Raw genomic sequence first — 15672 nt, forward strand, 5'->3', positions numbered from 1 at the left:
TGGACTTATAGCTTCACTAAGTTTCCAATAGAACTTTATAAGCCATTCTAAGAACCCTGTGTTACTGATCTTTAGCACCAAAGTAGACAAATAAATTAGAGACACAGGAAGTATAATTCAACCATTTTCTTCCTTCCAAAGGTTGAAGCACCAGCCTTGGGACAGGAAACCGCCATGGAGATATCTGCAGTGGCTCAGAAGGGATTTAGTGAGGTAGATTCAACTGCATTTCCTCCTCCAAGGTTGGGGCTCTGCCCCTGGCCTTGGATGAAGAGACCTGCTGCATCCTGTGGCCCCACAGAAGCTGTCTAGGGGCAAAGGACTGCTCTGTTAATCCAACCTGATAAAGTGGATATCTGTTTTAGAAATACATATGATGTTGCAATAGCACAGTAGAACTGGACTTAACAGCTCACTAATAGTAAATAATATCGAGCTACCAAAGCTAACCACAAGACCTCAGAGTGAGATACTTAGTTATCATTCCTAGCAAAAGATGGTATCTCTAGGCCCATCATCCTGGTGATCAACTGTCCCATCCCAATGTCTTTTCCCTACAGCAAAATGTGAGAGTGGCCTGAGCAGAACAAGTGCTTCACAGTTTTCTACTCAAAGCTGGGCTGGGATCAGACATTCGGTCTAATCCCACTGAATGACATGGTATTTAATATTGCACACTGCTGAGCAGCTGCCACACCAGTTTCTTACATAAATTTTTAATTGAAATGGAAAAGCTTTGCTACTTAAGGTAAATATATGTAATATTAATTATAACCTCTAAAAAATCAAACTGCTTAATATAATTTTACATTTCCTTGCTTTTTAAAGGCTCTTTATTAATTGAGTGTTAAGCCATTTTGAAATTACTAACATGTACCTAGTTCCATCTCCTCCTGAATATGTTTCAGGTAGATCACTTTAGCATCATCCAGATCTCGGTCAAACATTGTGATGAGAAGGTGATATTTAGCACAGGCATCTGCTGCTATCAATGGCCGTTCCAACAGGCTCCCAAATATGTCTATCAGCTACCACACAGAAAGAAATGGGAAACCTCTGTGATTTTATGTACATGCCATGCTCTATACAGACCAGCAACCCCTTTCATCACCCACACATTTCCTTCAATGAGACAACTATTAAGCAATTTGCATTAGGAAACTTCAAGCACTCAGTTTTTAATCATTGTAATTGGTCAACCATTTATGGTACTAAAATTATTCCAAGATTTGTTTGTTTTTCCAAAAGAAAGAACTGACTCCATTCTGGGATTATTCTTTTTCAGATTTAAAGATCAGATGGAGCTGGGGTAATCAGTCTTATTCACAGCAGATACATCCCTCTCCGATTTAACTATCTGAGGTGCTTCCACACAGAGGGTTCCCAGTGCTAATATGAAAAGAACACTGAACAGCTATTTTATCTTTTCTAGTTTAACTTTTTTCTTTTTTTCTTTTGGTAGGAAAAAAGCAAGAGGGCTACAAACTAAAGATGGAATCATTTGGCCCTCCCATAAAATTCCATTGTGAAGACAATGTGATTGCACCACAGACTACCTCTAGAAGCACCCTTGGTCTCTATTCTTCCTTTTCTTTCAGCCAGCTGTCCCACATTTCTCCTTTTGCCTGAATTTAACCAATCCACTGAGTCACCCTGCTGCTGCCAATAAAAGAACATGGGTCTTTGAACTGTGAGCTGGGACCAGGAAGGGAGGAAAATGCTACACAGTCAGATCCAGACACCTGGGTTTGTAATATAACCTGTTTGGAATTTTCCTCATCAAATAAAACTGGAGCAACAACCCACTTTATTCCAGCTTTTAAAGCTCAAAGAGTGAGCTCAAAATTGATAGCCTCATCTTCCCTTTGTAAGGAAAGCCTTGGAGAAGACTTTGCAGATAGCAGAGCAATAGCACTGTAAGCCTAGCCAATGCTTATAGAGCTAGAAATTCTTAATGGGACTAACATTTAACCTGAGTGCTTTCTGATGAGGCTTTTATGGTGCCATTGAGCTGCCTCATTCACAGAATTTTACAACAGGGTCTAGATAGCATTGCCTTCTATTTGCATCCCTCCCATTTTCTCTTACCATATCTTTATTTTCTTTCTTACTGGAAAAATATATTAAGGAGGAAAAGGTGGAATAGCTGCAAAATGCCTTAAGAAACCCTCAGTGTGGAAGCGCTCCCAGAGGCAAACACATTTTTAAAATTGTATTCCTCTGTACAGACCATACAGGCCCTCAAGACAGCTCTCCAGAAAAGGGTCACATGCCTTTTTGTTCTGCTCTACCCCACAATATGCAGAGGACAACTGACACACTTGGAATTCTTCAACAGAAGCCATTTTGCTGATGTCATCAGATGGATATGCCTGGAGGTTATGCATGGATCTACACCATAAGTCTACCCAGAGTAGACCCTTCAGCATGGTAGCTCCCTTCTCTATTCTGGAGATTAGCCAAGCACCAGCACTCTGTTTTCAGCACCTGCTAACATCTTCATTTCAAGAAGGCTTCCTTGATTGACTAACTATGGTTTTATTAACATTGCTGTTTTCCTTTCATTGTTCACTGAGGTGGAATCTGTTTAGGTGTGGATTGGCATATGAATATTGTAAATAAAATAATACATATCTTACAAGGAAAGTTCATTTTACATGTAGATCATCATACAAGATGATCCTTTGAATGATTCAATCACCAAGTATTCATATACTAGAAAGCTACATTTGGCAATAAATGTAAAGAAAATGCATGAGATTTCTTACATGAAGCTCAAATATTTGCAGGATTTCCATACACTCTACAATGAAATTTAACTTCAAAAACCTCAAGGGTCCCATTCAAGACAAGGGACCAGGATAAAAGATATGCAACTGGCTGGAATATGTTGGGAACTGTACAGCTTTTTCTGTCTAAACATGCAAAGAATTGAAACCTTAACATCATTAGTCTGAAATGCTTTCAGGGCATTTGTGAAAAGTTTTTCATATAGAAGACTAGGACAGTGTTGTAAGGTAACCAGTAACGCACCTTGAATGCATGCTCCACACTAGCTGCATCATCAAATGCCTGGCTAAAAATAGCCCCAAGCCTTCGATCCATATCTTCCACTTTACCCTTAAAGTCATATACATCCTCTTCAAACTCCTAAAGAAGTCAAGCAAACAATGGTATGAGCAATAGCTGATTCAGCAGACCCTTCAACCCATCCTTTCTCAATACCAGATCCCTTAATGTCAGCTTCTAAAATCCTCCAGTGGGAGAACCATCGAGCAGGAACATGAGTTTGGTTCTGCAGGAATCTAGAACAACCTACCATATTGGCCACATCCAGGCAGTCATATGTACGATCTGAAAATACTTTATAAACCTCTTGGAACTCTTCATGCATGCTCAAGACCTGTTGGCTCAGAAATTTCCCTTTTATGCCACTGAATTCCAGCTTCTCCAGCTTCTCTATATCCAAAACAGTCATCAGAAGATCCTACAGACAAAGAAAATTCATTTCAAACTCAAACCATTTTTAGGCTATTGTTTCCCTAGAATGGGTTGACCGGGCGAGGGCAGGTGCCCCACACTGGGGCTCCCAGGACAAAGTGACAGTATATTTTACTTTGCAGCTTGTGCTGTCTCTCTTACTCACACAGCCAATATGATTAATGGGTTTAAAAACTGTTCAGTGGCAGGTGATAATGCCAAGACAGAGACACAATCTGATGTATGATTTCTTTATTTTCAGACTAAAATGTTAGCTTCTTTTATGACTTGAAAAGATCTTCTTTACCCATGGCAAGACTCTTAGATCAAAATGAATACATTGGCCAGACCAGATTACCACAATGCATTACACGTGGATCATAGGGTGAAATATGGATCATTATGAAACATAATCACCGCTTAAATCCCTCTTATTAAGTCAGGTGCTGCGTGTGCTACAATTTCTGTTTATTTTCTAGCAAGACTTATTGGATTATATCAACATGGCTTTAAGAAGACCTTCATGATTACTTGGTTTTCTGCAAGGTTAATTAAAGGGGTATATAAAAATGCAGCAACCTCTAATCAATACTACTCTGTATTCAGCTGAAATTCTGTGTTTTGCAATAGAGATCAAATAATTCTAATTGAAGTCATTTTTTAGGTGAACCAGGGCATGTGTCAGCAGCCTGTATTATGCTTCAGCTGCCCTTAGGTTTTCAATAGAAAAGTAATGAAGGACAGATATATCTTTAAGAGGAACAAGTCAAAGGCTTTCTTATTATGGTCTTATGTGAATTCCAGTAATTCAATGGCCACTTAAGCTGATAGAAAATCTGGCAAGAGAAAAACAAACTACCGCCAAAAGCTAAGTAGAATCTAAAACATCCAGAGGGCATGTCTTCTGTACATTTCACATGGAGATTCACACACCTGTGCAAAGGCAAAGGGGCACAGAATATCCCAATACCATGTTGTCAACCACGAGTCAACACTGGGTTTTCTGTCAGCATCCAGATCTCCTAATCAAGTTGGAGTGCTCAAGGGTCATGCCAGTACAGCCTGACAAGAAGCCATGGTGGGTGGGTTGCTCTGTGAACAATCCATGGTGTGTCTACTTGCCCCTCGGTCCTCCTGTGGGTATCCCCAGGCGCACACAACTTGACTTCCCACTCTCCCCTGCAATCCCAAACCATTTTCAGCTCACTACGGCTTTTTGCCCTTTGCCAGCTTTGGGAATTTCTATTTCTGCACCATCTGACAGCCCCTTGAAAGTATATGAATGATAAACTAAAGGGGCTACCACTGGTTGGAAAACATTTTTATTTATTTTACACAGTTGCTGTGCACAAATATTTTTGTTTCAGTTTTCAGTTTCTTTAGGTGAAGTTGCACAAGTGTGGAAAGCAAGAACATTGGTGGGGAAATGGTAGTGGGTTGTCTATTGTCAGCATGCAGCAGGCAGTAACCCTGGATATTACCCCAAAATAAGCCCCAAATAGGGTCTACCCCAACTTTGGTTTGGTTTGTCTTCTAAAGGTGAGCTGTCAAGCCAAACCAAAAGGGCAAGTGATCTTAAGTCATGAAATGATGTGGTGTGATTTATACCTGCTCCACAGCAAGTTCATCTCTTGTTTTCTGCCCTATCAATCCTCAGAGTGATGCAGGTCTTGCGCCTTCCCAGGAATGCTAGCCACTCAGGAAAGTGCAAACAAGCATCCCACCCTTGGAAAAAGAAGCTTTAATATGTAGGGTCAAAACTCTGGGTTCCCCTTAATAGAGGTTTTTGACAGGACAATGGATGGCTTCTGACTGGGCCCTGTGGCTGTATATCCTGGCCTCTCCAGTCTCCTGCCCTCCCCTCCTATGGAAACACCCGCTTTTCCCCCTCTCCAAGGTTGTTTTCCTGACCCCAGAGAGCAATTAGCAGAGTTCTTTCCAAGGGGACAAAGAAAGGGGAGGGGTCCGAACTCCCTTTCTCAGCTCCAGCGCTGAAGGGCTGTCACCGTCCTCACATAGAGGGGAGAAGAGTAGTAGACACTTCTTCAATAAATAAATAAATACATCAGGTTTGATGTTAAAGTACATCCATTTGGACAGGACCTTCTCATTACTTAAAAAAAATAAAAATGACATTATATCTATCAACTTGTTTTTAGTATTTCTGATGTACAGTTCTATCCCCAGACATACTTTCCTTAACTCTTGATGGTGTTGTAATCTATAGTGGAGTTCAAGTGGAAGTCTGCTCATACCAAGGAACTTCCTCCGCCTCCTTCCCATCACGGCTCTCTGTGCTGCCCCTGTGCCTTTCTCTCTAGGCCTGCGCGCCCCTAAAGAAAGGCCTTCAATGGGAGGGGGAACTATAGTGAGAGACTGTGACAATTAGGCAAAAGCAGCTTATGTGAACCACTTGTGCATCTGCTTTGGAACCTACTCATGCATCTCTGAATCCAGCCTGTGGTGTAGTACAGCTATCATTACACCATGAACCCCATGAGCAAGATATTGTGTCTCTAAAGCCATAGTGATTATGCAATCACAGGAAGTGGCTATCGCACAGAGACACATAAAGCTCAGAGTTAAGTACAAGTACCTAGGAAGATGGCACATAGTGGTCCATGCTACTTTCAAAAAATGTTCTTTCTCCATTAATACCTGAACAAGGAGAAGGCAACATCCATGTTATTCCTTATAAGAGAAACTAGGTCTGGGGGATTAGTCCATGCCTAAAAAAATCAACACCCAAAGTAAAAGCTGTAGTACAAGATGCCAAAAAGCAGATTTTGTATTGCATAGAAAGCATGCCCTATAAATACTCACTGCATTTTATAGTTCTCAGGATCTTTTAATCTGTACCCAGTCCCATTTTATCAGTGTGACCTTCACTAGTACTAAAAGATAATGTGAAGGATGATGAAGCCTACACATCAAGAGAATCACTGTTCTCTGGTTCTGAAATCCTGACAGCTATTGCCGATTTCTTGCAGCAGAAATCTGTACTGGTTAGGCAAATGCTTGAGAAATCCGGAGCAGGTTATCTGTAAACTCTGATCCTGCTTTAAGCTTTAGTATTATTTGTTTAGAACATTTGCATCCCACATGCCTTCAAATGAGTTCACGGTTGTAGCTTGTAAAGAGTTTATCCCATTCTATGCTCACCACATCCCTGTGAAATAGATAAGGCTGAAAGGGAACGACTTGCCAAAGCATACCTGTGAGTTTCTTAGCTAAGCTGGGAGGGTTTAAGCTGGGTCTTCCCAGTATCCAGCGCCCCTGTCCTTGAAGCAAAGAGCAACGAAATATGCTTGCAGGAGGAACAAGTTACAGAAAGCTTTGAGTTTTTAATGAATGTAAATCATTTGTTAGCATGGCAGTGCATAAATCAAATAAATAAGCAAATACATATTTATGGTACTAAATGCATTGCTCTGTGCACAGGTAACTCTGGATGATACTTACATCTACCACATGGAGCCTCTCCAGAAAATTATCCAGTTGTGCAAAAACCATTACTGAAAGAAAATCCCACTGCTTTGCCTCCTGACCAGGCTGAAAATAAGCACTGAGATTTTCTCTTCTTTCTTCAAAGGTCTGCTTGAAGTAGTGCAAGATATCAAACACTTTCTGTACTTTGCCCAGACTTTCTTCTGTTTCCCCTTTAAGCAAATCTTCTGGGTTGAGGTAATTTCTGGCCTGGTTGGACAAAGCAGGAAAAGAAAAACAGCTTTGTTGTTTTTTTCAGTAATATGCACATTTTTAATACAACCAGCAATGAAAAAGACACTGAAGGACAGACCATAAAAAAGCCTGAAATCAACCACTGTTGATATGCATATATCAAAATAACAGCATAAATTCAGATGTATCAATTATACTTAAGCTTCAACAAAGTTAGATCAAATATCTCTATATATGACCATTTGAGAATGCCACCTTTATGTCATCTTCTCAAATACTGAACACATTAAGTTTTTGATCCACTGTATTACAGGAAGTTATCTTTCCAGTGTTGTAGTATCAACTGTCAAAACGGCACAGAAAACCAAGCTTTAACTTTCAAGAAATTGGTAGATAGTTTAAAGGAACATGCACATCAGAAATATCAAGCAGTGATATTTGGCCCAAAAAGGCCCACCTACTAGACACTGTTGAGACATTCTTTATGATTTTAAAAAAGCATCAGCAGTATTACATCTCCAGCAGTTAGGCAAACCCTCATTGAGAAGTTGTTCTAGAATCCAGTGAAAGCAGATTACAAGATTTTGTTGAACAAGACATGGACTGAGGTCCACTGATACTTCAGATGTAGACATTAAAGCAGCAGTCCAGAGCTTTGGCCTAACAGGACATTCCAATTTCCCATTCCCTCCTCCATTAAATTTGATCTGTCAGATACATATTCACTGAACATGAATCATGGGCTGGCATTACTAGTCAGCTTCAGTAGGTATTTCCAATGGCAAAGAAGACTCTATAAAAACTGCAGGAGCAAACCTAGAATCCAGCAAATGTCATGATTGTAAATACTGCCACTCACCCATTGTGCACTAACCAGAACATTACAAGAACTCAATCTTCTCTCGCTAATAAATTCAAGGTAAAAAATCAACCTGTTCCTCCAAGTCTGCCACAAGAATATTTTTAACTATGTTTAGATCCAGATTTTGGGATAACGTCAATTTATCATATGAGAATGGATCAAACTGTAATTGATGCAATATTGCCTGCCACACTTCTCTAGCAACCCTTGCAGTAGGAGGAACCCTATCTGTTTTAACTTTGCCAGACACCTAATGCCCTCCACTGGAGCAATGGCTTCAGACAAGAGAATTCCAAACTGACCACAGCAGGCAGTCTAATCTGAACAGAAAAGACCAACATTTAATGCAGCTCAGAGGATGGGCCCACTGTTCCTGGAGGGATTTCACTTTTGTTGCTGCTGTTGTTGCTTATTTAGATTATTTGGAGAGCCAGTGTGATGTAGCAGTTAAGAGCATGGAACTGGGTTCTAGTCCTGCACAACCATGGAGTCCACTGGGTGACATTGGGCCAGTCACAGATTCTCAGCCCACCCTACCTGTCAGGGTTGTTGCTGTGGGGATAAGATTGAGAGCAGGAGGAGGTGAATGATGAAAGCTGCTTTGAATTCAGTGTAAGAAAAGGTGGGATATAAATCTAATAAATAAATGATTTTTGTTTTGTGACATTCACAAAAATAATTAAAGGAAAAATATGTTTTTCAATATACCTCACACTAACTTCTCCACTTGATATTTTGCATCATAAATTAGCCATTCATTTGGGAAAGTGATGTTGATTCATCCAATTTGGTACACAACATAGAAGGGAATGAGATCTATTTGTCCACAAATGTGGTGCTAAATGTTTAAATATATGTCATGCAGGAAGGAAAAGGAGCCTGTGCATCTTTCATATTTCCTTCAAATGAGGAACTAAGAAAAGGGAAATTTCTCAAATCCAACTTGCCACTAACACAAAAGGGAAAGAGCTCAAACATCATGATGCAGAAGGTGCTCAGCAAAACCAAGAACACACCAGAAAAAGACAGCTTCCTGTTGTAGACAAAAAAGCAACACCATTTCCATGAACACTGCAGTCCCCATAAGCTAAACTGCATTCTATGAGCCATTGGTGTAGTGGACACTATATTGTGACTTCAATCAGAGAAATGTACCTGCTTAGCCATGAAGCTCCCTCCATGACTGTAGGTGAGTCACACTCTCACTGAATCTCCCTCTCCCTCAGCCTAAACTATGTCACAGGGTTGTTGTGATGGTAAGACCCAGGAAAATCACAACACCAACACCAACCTCCTGGAAGCAACTGTGACATCACAACAAACTCATGATGAGGTGCTTTATAATCCCTGAAAAGCAAAATGTGTGCACGCGCACATGCACACACACGAAAAGATCTATTTCTATATAGAACAGAACAAACTCCAGAGGGCGTGTGCCTTTTTAAAAAATCTGTCTGGAAAGCAAATTGGAGTGGTGTCTAAAACTGGTTGCTCTGTAAGTGAGATGGGAGCTGGCCCTGTGTGCTCTGGTCCTTGACTTGACTCCTTGACTCCCAAACCACAGTGTTTACAAGGAGTGTCTGCAAAGCTAAGCTAGGCATGTTTGGGCAACAAATGCTTACACTGCTCCATATGACTGGAAACCCTGTTGTTTCTGCATTCCAACTGTCTCCAGCTCCCTCCAAAACCCCTTGTTGGTTTACACTTATTAAGACCATACTGTATATGACAAGTACCTATCTGACCATAGCTGTTGTGATACTAACCAGCACGCTTCCCCTGGAAAGACTCATCATACTTTGTAAGACAGGAGTTCCTCGTACTATGCCATAGAGCAACATCAACAGTTTATTTTTCAGAAAAAATGCAGAGCAAAGGTTAGAACTGCTTCATGACCTTACCTGCTGGATGAGGAGATTACATATTTCCTGAAGAAGCACAATTACCCTTGCAGGTGTGCTGTAATATTTGGATGTCGCCCAGATGAAGCACACCACATGAAGCATGCGATTTAGCAAGGGCTTCACCTCGAAAAATTCAATATTCTCCATTTCTTCCAGAGGGTGCTGGAGGGGCTTTAGGTGCATGTTTATATCCTGAGCCTCAACCAAAGCTGTGATTTTTGAAAACAGAGAAAGGACTTTCATGAAAGAGGGCCTGTTTCATAAAAAAGGGAGCATGTATGTCTCAGAAATAGTATGAAAAACAATTCCTTGAAAAACAGATTCTGTAGATGGATTTTGAATTATAGAGTATGTTAGCAACTTGAGACTCACACATCACAGAACAATGAAATCTAAAAACCTGCGGGAACTAGGATCTCTTCTTAAAGTATTGATAGAGAAAAGGGAAACTGAAAAACAGAGTACCCGAATGTGATCCAGTATGTAGCCACTCCCCACCGTGGGTTGAATCCCCCCTGCAACTTCCACTGTACCATTGAACTATTATTTTAATTTGATTCTGGTTCAGAGAGCAGAGCAAAGCCCTACAACAAGCCATGGCTTGTTGTGGTGGCTTCAAAACCACAAAGCAGCCACCTTGAACCATGGCTCTCAGTTTGGACAACACCTCAAGGCCATGGTGGGTTCAGAGCCATGATATCTTTGCATGATATGCAAACCTAGTTACAAAGTTGGATCCAGGCTTGGTCATATCTACAGCAGACTCAGTGAAATAAATGGAACTTAAATGAGTAGTGGCTATGGATCTAAACCACAATTAATTTTCCAATCTAAGTTCCCAAATCAGCTAGATGATGTCTTGCAAACCACAATATTTAACATGAATTTAGTGAAGTGGACCTATGTGAATTTGGCTTCTTGTTCATCAAATTTAATCCAACTTTACCCTTCTCAAAACCTCCATTAAATCAGTGTCCTGAAGGGAAGGGAAGGGAAGGGAAGGGAAGGGAAGGGAAGGGAAGGGAAGGGAAGGGAAGGGAAGGGGATTATGGGAAATGAGTGGCCCGACTGAGTGTCCTATGCCCTGTATAGTCACAGTAATACTGAGAAAGAATTCTTTTATTGTAAAAATCTTTACAAACTTTCAGCAAATAATGGAACTCAGGAAGCTGACCTCTGGGGATGACAACCAATAAAGTGTATTGTTCTACGCCTGCATGCTGTCATTCACATTTGCAGAACCTCACCTGCTTCTACATCTCTGAACATGGATTTGAATGCTGGGAAGTAGGTGCTCTGCACTCTGTTTAGCAGTTCCACCAGGGACAAAACCTTCCTGGATTTTAACTGGCTATAAATGCACTGAAGATCCTCACATCTAAACAAACAAAAGAAGAAGCAGCCATCAAAGATGCATTTGGTTTCAGATAATCAGGCAACATATTTCCCTTTGCAGCAAAACAGCCTCTGCACCTGCCAAGTCTCAGGGTGCTCCCAGGACAAATAGATCTGAGGAAGCAAAATAATTGCTTGTGCTATTGAGCAAATAAATAACCGTAAAACTAAGTACCTCTAGTTTAGGATGGACAACTTCAACAGTTCTGGAGACCATTTACCCTGCTAGGGAACGCACTTCTCCCTGCTGATCCCCAAACTGCTGCTGCTATACTGCCAGTTTGGCCACAGCAGCAAAGTGGTATTTGTCCCTGAAGTTCAGGGACAAAGGACTATTTTTGCCACTGCACTGCCTTATATTGGCAACCAATGTTAGGCAGTGAGGGCCATAAACAGCAAGCCAGCCCTACTCTAATGCAGTTAACAGCAGTGAATATTCCCATCCTCTTACTCAACACCAACTAGAGTCCAGTTCATACCAAAAGCTTAGTTTAGTTCTGCAACTGGCCACTTACAGTAGCTCCTCCTCCTCTGTACAGAGTAGAGAAAGAGGCTGCAAAAAAGTGGGAATTAGCAGGGAGAGAAAATGTGCCCATGTTCCCCAGTGTAAAATGTGCCCACAGATCTGAAAAAGTCACATGCACCCCAAAATGGTTACATGTGCCTGTGGGCCCCCAAATGTTGCCTTACCTTGATATTCACTTTCAATATGGAATGAGATCAACTATGTACCTGTTCTTCCAAAAATCCAACTCTACTTTTGGATTGGGATCTTGACCTTGGAGAAGCAGTTCTGCTGATTCTCTCTTCAGGACACCCTGGATCTGGTGGGTCCATTCAATAACAGCTGATTCAATGGCATGCACAATAGATTTATCCACAAGTTCCGTGCTGCAAAAAATGAGAATATAGGCTGACCAGTCTGTTTCCCATTGGACAGTGGTAGATTGAAGGTAGATTGGTAAATATATCATCTGAACTAAAAGTCACAGTGAAGCAACATGAGACTTGCCACAAACCCATCAAACCCAAACTATTCTTATGGACAATATTGTTATAACATTTTGAGTCTTACCTTTCCATGCTTCTCTTTTATTAGAGTAACCGTGCTGTATTGTAACCTTTAAAGGAGGGGTAGTGACTGCTCCAGCTCCAAGGGCCAGGTCACCTCTTAAGACACCCCTGGGGGCTGGATGGTGTCAGCCTCACCATTTCGCTGAAGCCCCGCCCCGACAGCAGATGTGATCTCCATGTGCAGGGATCATTCCACACTTCCCTGTGCACAGGGCTGGTCAGCTGGATAGGGAAACCCTGCAGGCCAGCAGCTCCCCATCTCTGATTGTTTCAATTCCCCAGCACAATTGGTCCAGCATCTCATTATAACAGGCAATAGCCACCAGAGTCTACATATAGAATGGAAGAAGTACACCACTGTGCTCTAAAGTAAACCTTAAGCAAAAAGCCCAGATTCTGGAACCTGAAAGCAGCTGACATCTTGGATCAAGTCGATTCAAAGAGAACAAGATCACAATTCCACATTCATAACACCTAATTGCATGACTTTGTTCAAGTCTTTGTTCAAAGTACTGAATTCTTTCTAGTAAAATACACACACAGAAGCACACCCACAAAACAACATATACAGCGATTTTAATAGGAAAAAAGGATACTATACTTCCACCAAAGATCAGCTGATTAATAAAAACTCACCACTTCATTAGCACAGAGCAAAGACTGAGGAGGAACAAACTAGTCTCATTCAATACTTTGGAGAAAAAAGAATTACCACCTAAAATGGTAACTAAATGAATAAATGTTTTTAGTCGGTACCTAAAATATTATTACTTACGTTTTCTCACTGTCAAAATCTATATATTTATCCCTGTCAAGGTCAGCTGGAAGAGGCAGCAAGGTTTTGCCTTTAACTTGACCAACCATCACAAAAACATTACTTTTCAGAGTGGCAACATGATGGATGACATCCTGTGACACCACATGGGGCCAGCTATGATGGTTTTTCTGGTTTGCCAAGAGTGGCACCACCACCTGTAACAATTCAGATATATTAAGGTGAGAAACAAATACAGAAAAAGGCACAACACTTCAAGGAGACTGATTGACTTGACTCTCACTTTAGCCAGATCACAGCAGGGCTGTACAAATTCCTTACAGTCACATGATTCCTGAATCCGTGAGAGACTGCTGCTCTGTCCCTCCATATGAACTATGTGAAATGGGTCTTCAGACATCCTTAAAGCACCTGAAACCAGCAGCTCAGATTACCACTGTGAAACATTGCACAGGCAAGGGAAGTGGTCTGGGGAGACATTTATCCTTTAAGAACAGAAGGCTAGAAGTCAATGAACGTGAGAGGGTTTTTTACGTGGTACTGCAACCTCTGGCTTACTCATATAACACACAACACATTCCACAATTTATTGCCTTGGCACTACTTCTTCCCAATATTCCTGTTTTCTCCCACAATTGCAGTACCTGTGCACCACTGAATTCTGAGTATTACAATTTAGCAAGACAAAACCTGTTTTGAAACATGTTTTTCCACTTCACCTTTTATCCGGGATGGTCAAAGGGGAGGGATGGAATCTGCAGAGGGCAGCAAATCCCTAGCCCTCCTCCTCCTCTCTTCTCACCAGAGATGGTTGGTACCTAAAGCCAGTATTGTCTAGCAATGGTTTTCCAGATTCATCCATGCAAGAGGATGTGTTCCGCCACTGTATTACTGCCCCTTGCCTTTAAAGATGCACTTAGATGGGTGCCTAGCCTTTCCCTGCATTTCCTTGTTGGTGGGTTGAGATTGTGTCTTCTAGTTCCTCAGCAACTTTCAGAACAAAAGAAACATTCTTAAAGATTAATTCTGAAACAACCTTGTTGTGACAGTAACCATTCTACTGCCAACAAATGGAAGTTCTTTTCAAAGGTAAACACATAGACAATAGGCAGGATCCAATACAACACTACGAGTACTAACACAAATTATGTTGAGTTAACCTAAGAAACTACCAGTGCAACACCAAGAGGGTTAGCTGCTACGCTAGTTTTCCAGGGAATCCCATCTCAACACCAAATACTATTGGCACTAGAACAACACCAACATAGCATTATTCATATTAACACTTGTGTTGCATTGCGGATTGCAAGGGCTTGAGTTTTTTTTTTTTTTTTAACATCACCATAAGACCATGTTTCTCTATTTGTGTCATCCTTCACTAGCCTGGTGCCCTCCAAACTGAAACCCTTATGCTGTAGCCCCCATTGGCATGCTGACTGGGAATGATGGGAGCTAAGAGTTAACTGATCTGTAAGGAAACAGGTTGGGAAGTTCTGTGTAATCTTTCTCATGCTCCACATAAGGCACTGCATATCTATTAAGAACTAGACAAAATCAGAAAGAATCTGAATCATGGATATTTGACCAGTTCAGACAAAGAGGTTTAGTGCTTCGAGAACAGATAGCAATTATATCCAGTGTGATGTAGTGGTAAAGAGCATGGGACTGGGACACAGGTGATCTGAGTTCAAGTCCTGCTCAACCATGGAGCCAACTGGGTGACTTTGGGCCAGTCACAGACTCTGAACCCAACCTTCCTCACAGGGTTGTTGTTGAGATTGACAACAGGAAGAGAGAAGTCTCCTTAAGTTGCTTGGAAGGAAAAGAAGTGGGATATACAACTAATAGTTAAATAAATATAGTCATATGAGAGCAGGGTATTCTCAAATTGTACCGGTAAACCCAGGCACTTAAAAGGAACCAGGTGCTGGCTAGCCAGCCACTCACCTAGCACTGTTCTTCCCGTATTGGGAAAATAAAATGACAGCTGCCGGGGGCCAACCCTGACAGCCAGTGTAGTGCAGTGGTTAGCATGCTGGACTGGGGCTTGGGAGATCCAAGTTCTAGTCCTCAGTTGGCCATGAAGCTCACTGGGTGACTTTGGGACTAAGACTGTCTCTCAGCTGGGTTGTTGTGAGGATCAAATGAACTGGAGAAAGAGGAGGATCATGTAGGCAGGTAAGAAAGCAGGGCATTAAATAACTAGAATTAAGGCTTGATGCATGGGGCAGAGTTATAAGTGCTCAAAGGCAGTGGTGTGCTTATAACTGTTGAAGTATGGGAGCTCAGCTTGACAGACCCACATCACACCTCTCAAGGAGAATGCAAAAATGTTGGCACACATGTTTACTCCTAACATATAAAATGAAGCTTTCCTATTGTTTTCTGATACAAACCTCAAAAGGTGGGAAATGTAGATTCAGAGCAGAGCCAGTTACATGCCTGCTTTCATTTTCTGTCTAAGAAATGTTACTATAAAAATAAAGAATGCCTGGATTTTC

At 41.3% G+C, this 15672-nt stretch overlaps 1 protein-coding gene across 1 annotated transcript in view; it reads right to left on the bottom strand.

Annotated features, from left to right (window-relative positions):
* Positions 1-11262, bottom strand: part of DNAH9 (dynein axonemal heavy chain 9) — a 224899-nt gene extending 213637 nt beyond the window's left edge. The window contains exons 1-5 of the mRNA XM_044454085.1: positions 11175-11262; positions 9925-10136; positions 6943-7176; positions 3320-3487; positions 3034-3150 (exon numbers count right to left, since the gene is read on the bottom strand). Of these exons, the coding sequence (XP_044310020.1) occupies positions 3034-3150; positions 3320-3487; positions 6943-7176; positions 9925-10136; positions 11175-11196 (753 nt within the window). The 5' untranslated portion in view covers positions 11197-11262. The remainder of the gene's footprint in view (positions 1-3033; positions 3151-3319; positions 3488-6942; positions 7177-9924; positions 10137-11174) is intronic.
* Between the last annotated feature and the right edge of the window lie 4410 nt (positions 11263-15672).

The sequence above is a fragment of the Varanus komodoensis genome, unplaced genomic scaffold (genome assembly GCF_004798865.1).
Source record: "Varanus komodoensis strain SLA01 unplaced genomic scaffold, ASM479886v1 scaffold7_1, whole genome shotgun sequence".
Lineage (NCBI taxonomy): Eukaryota > Metazoa > Chordata > Lepidosauria > Squamata > Varanidae > Varanus > Varanus komodoensis.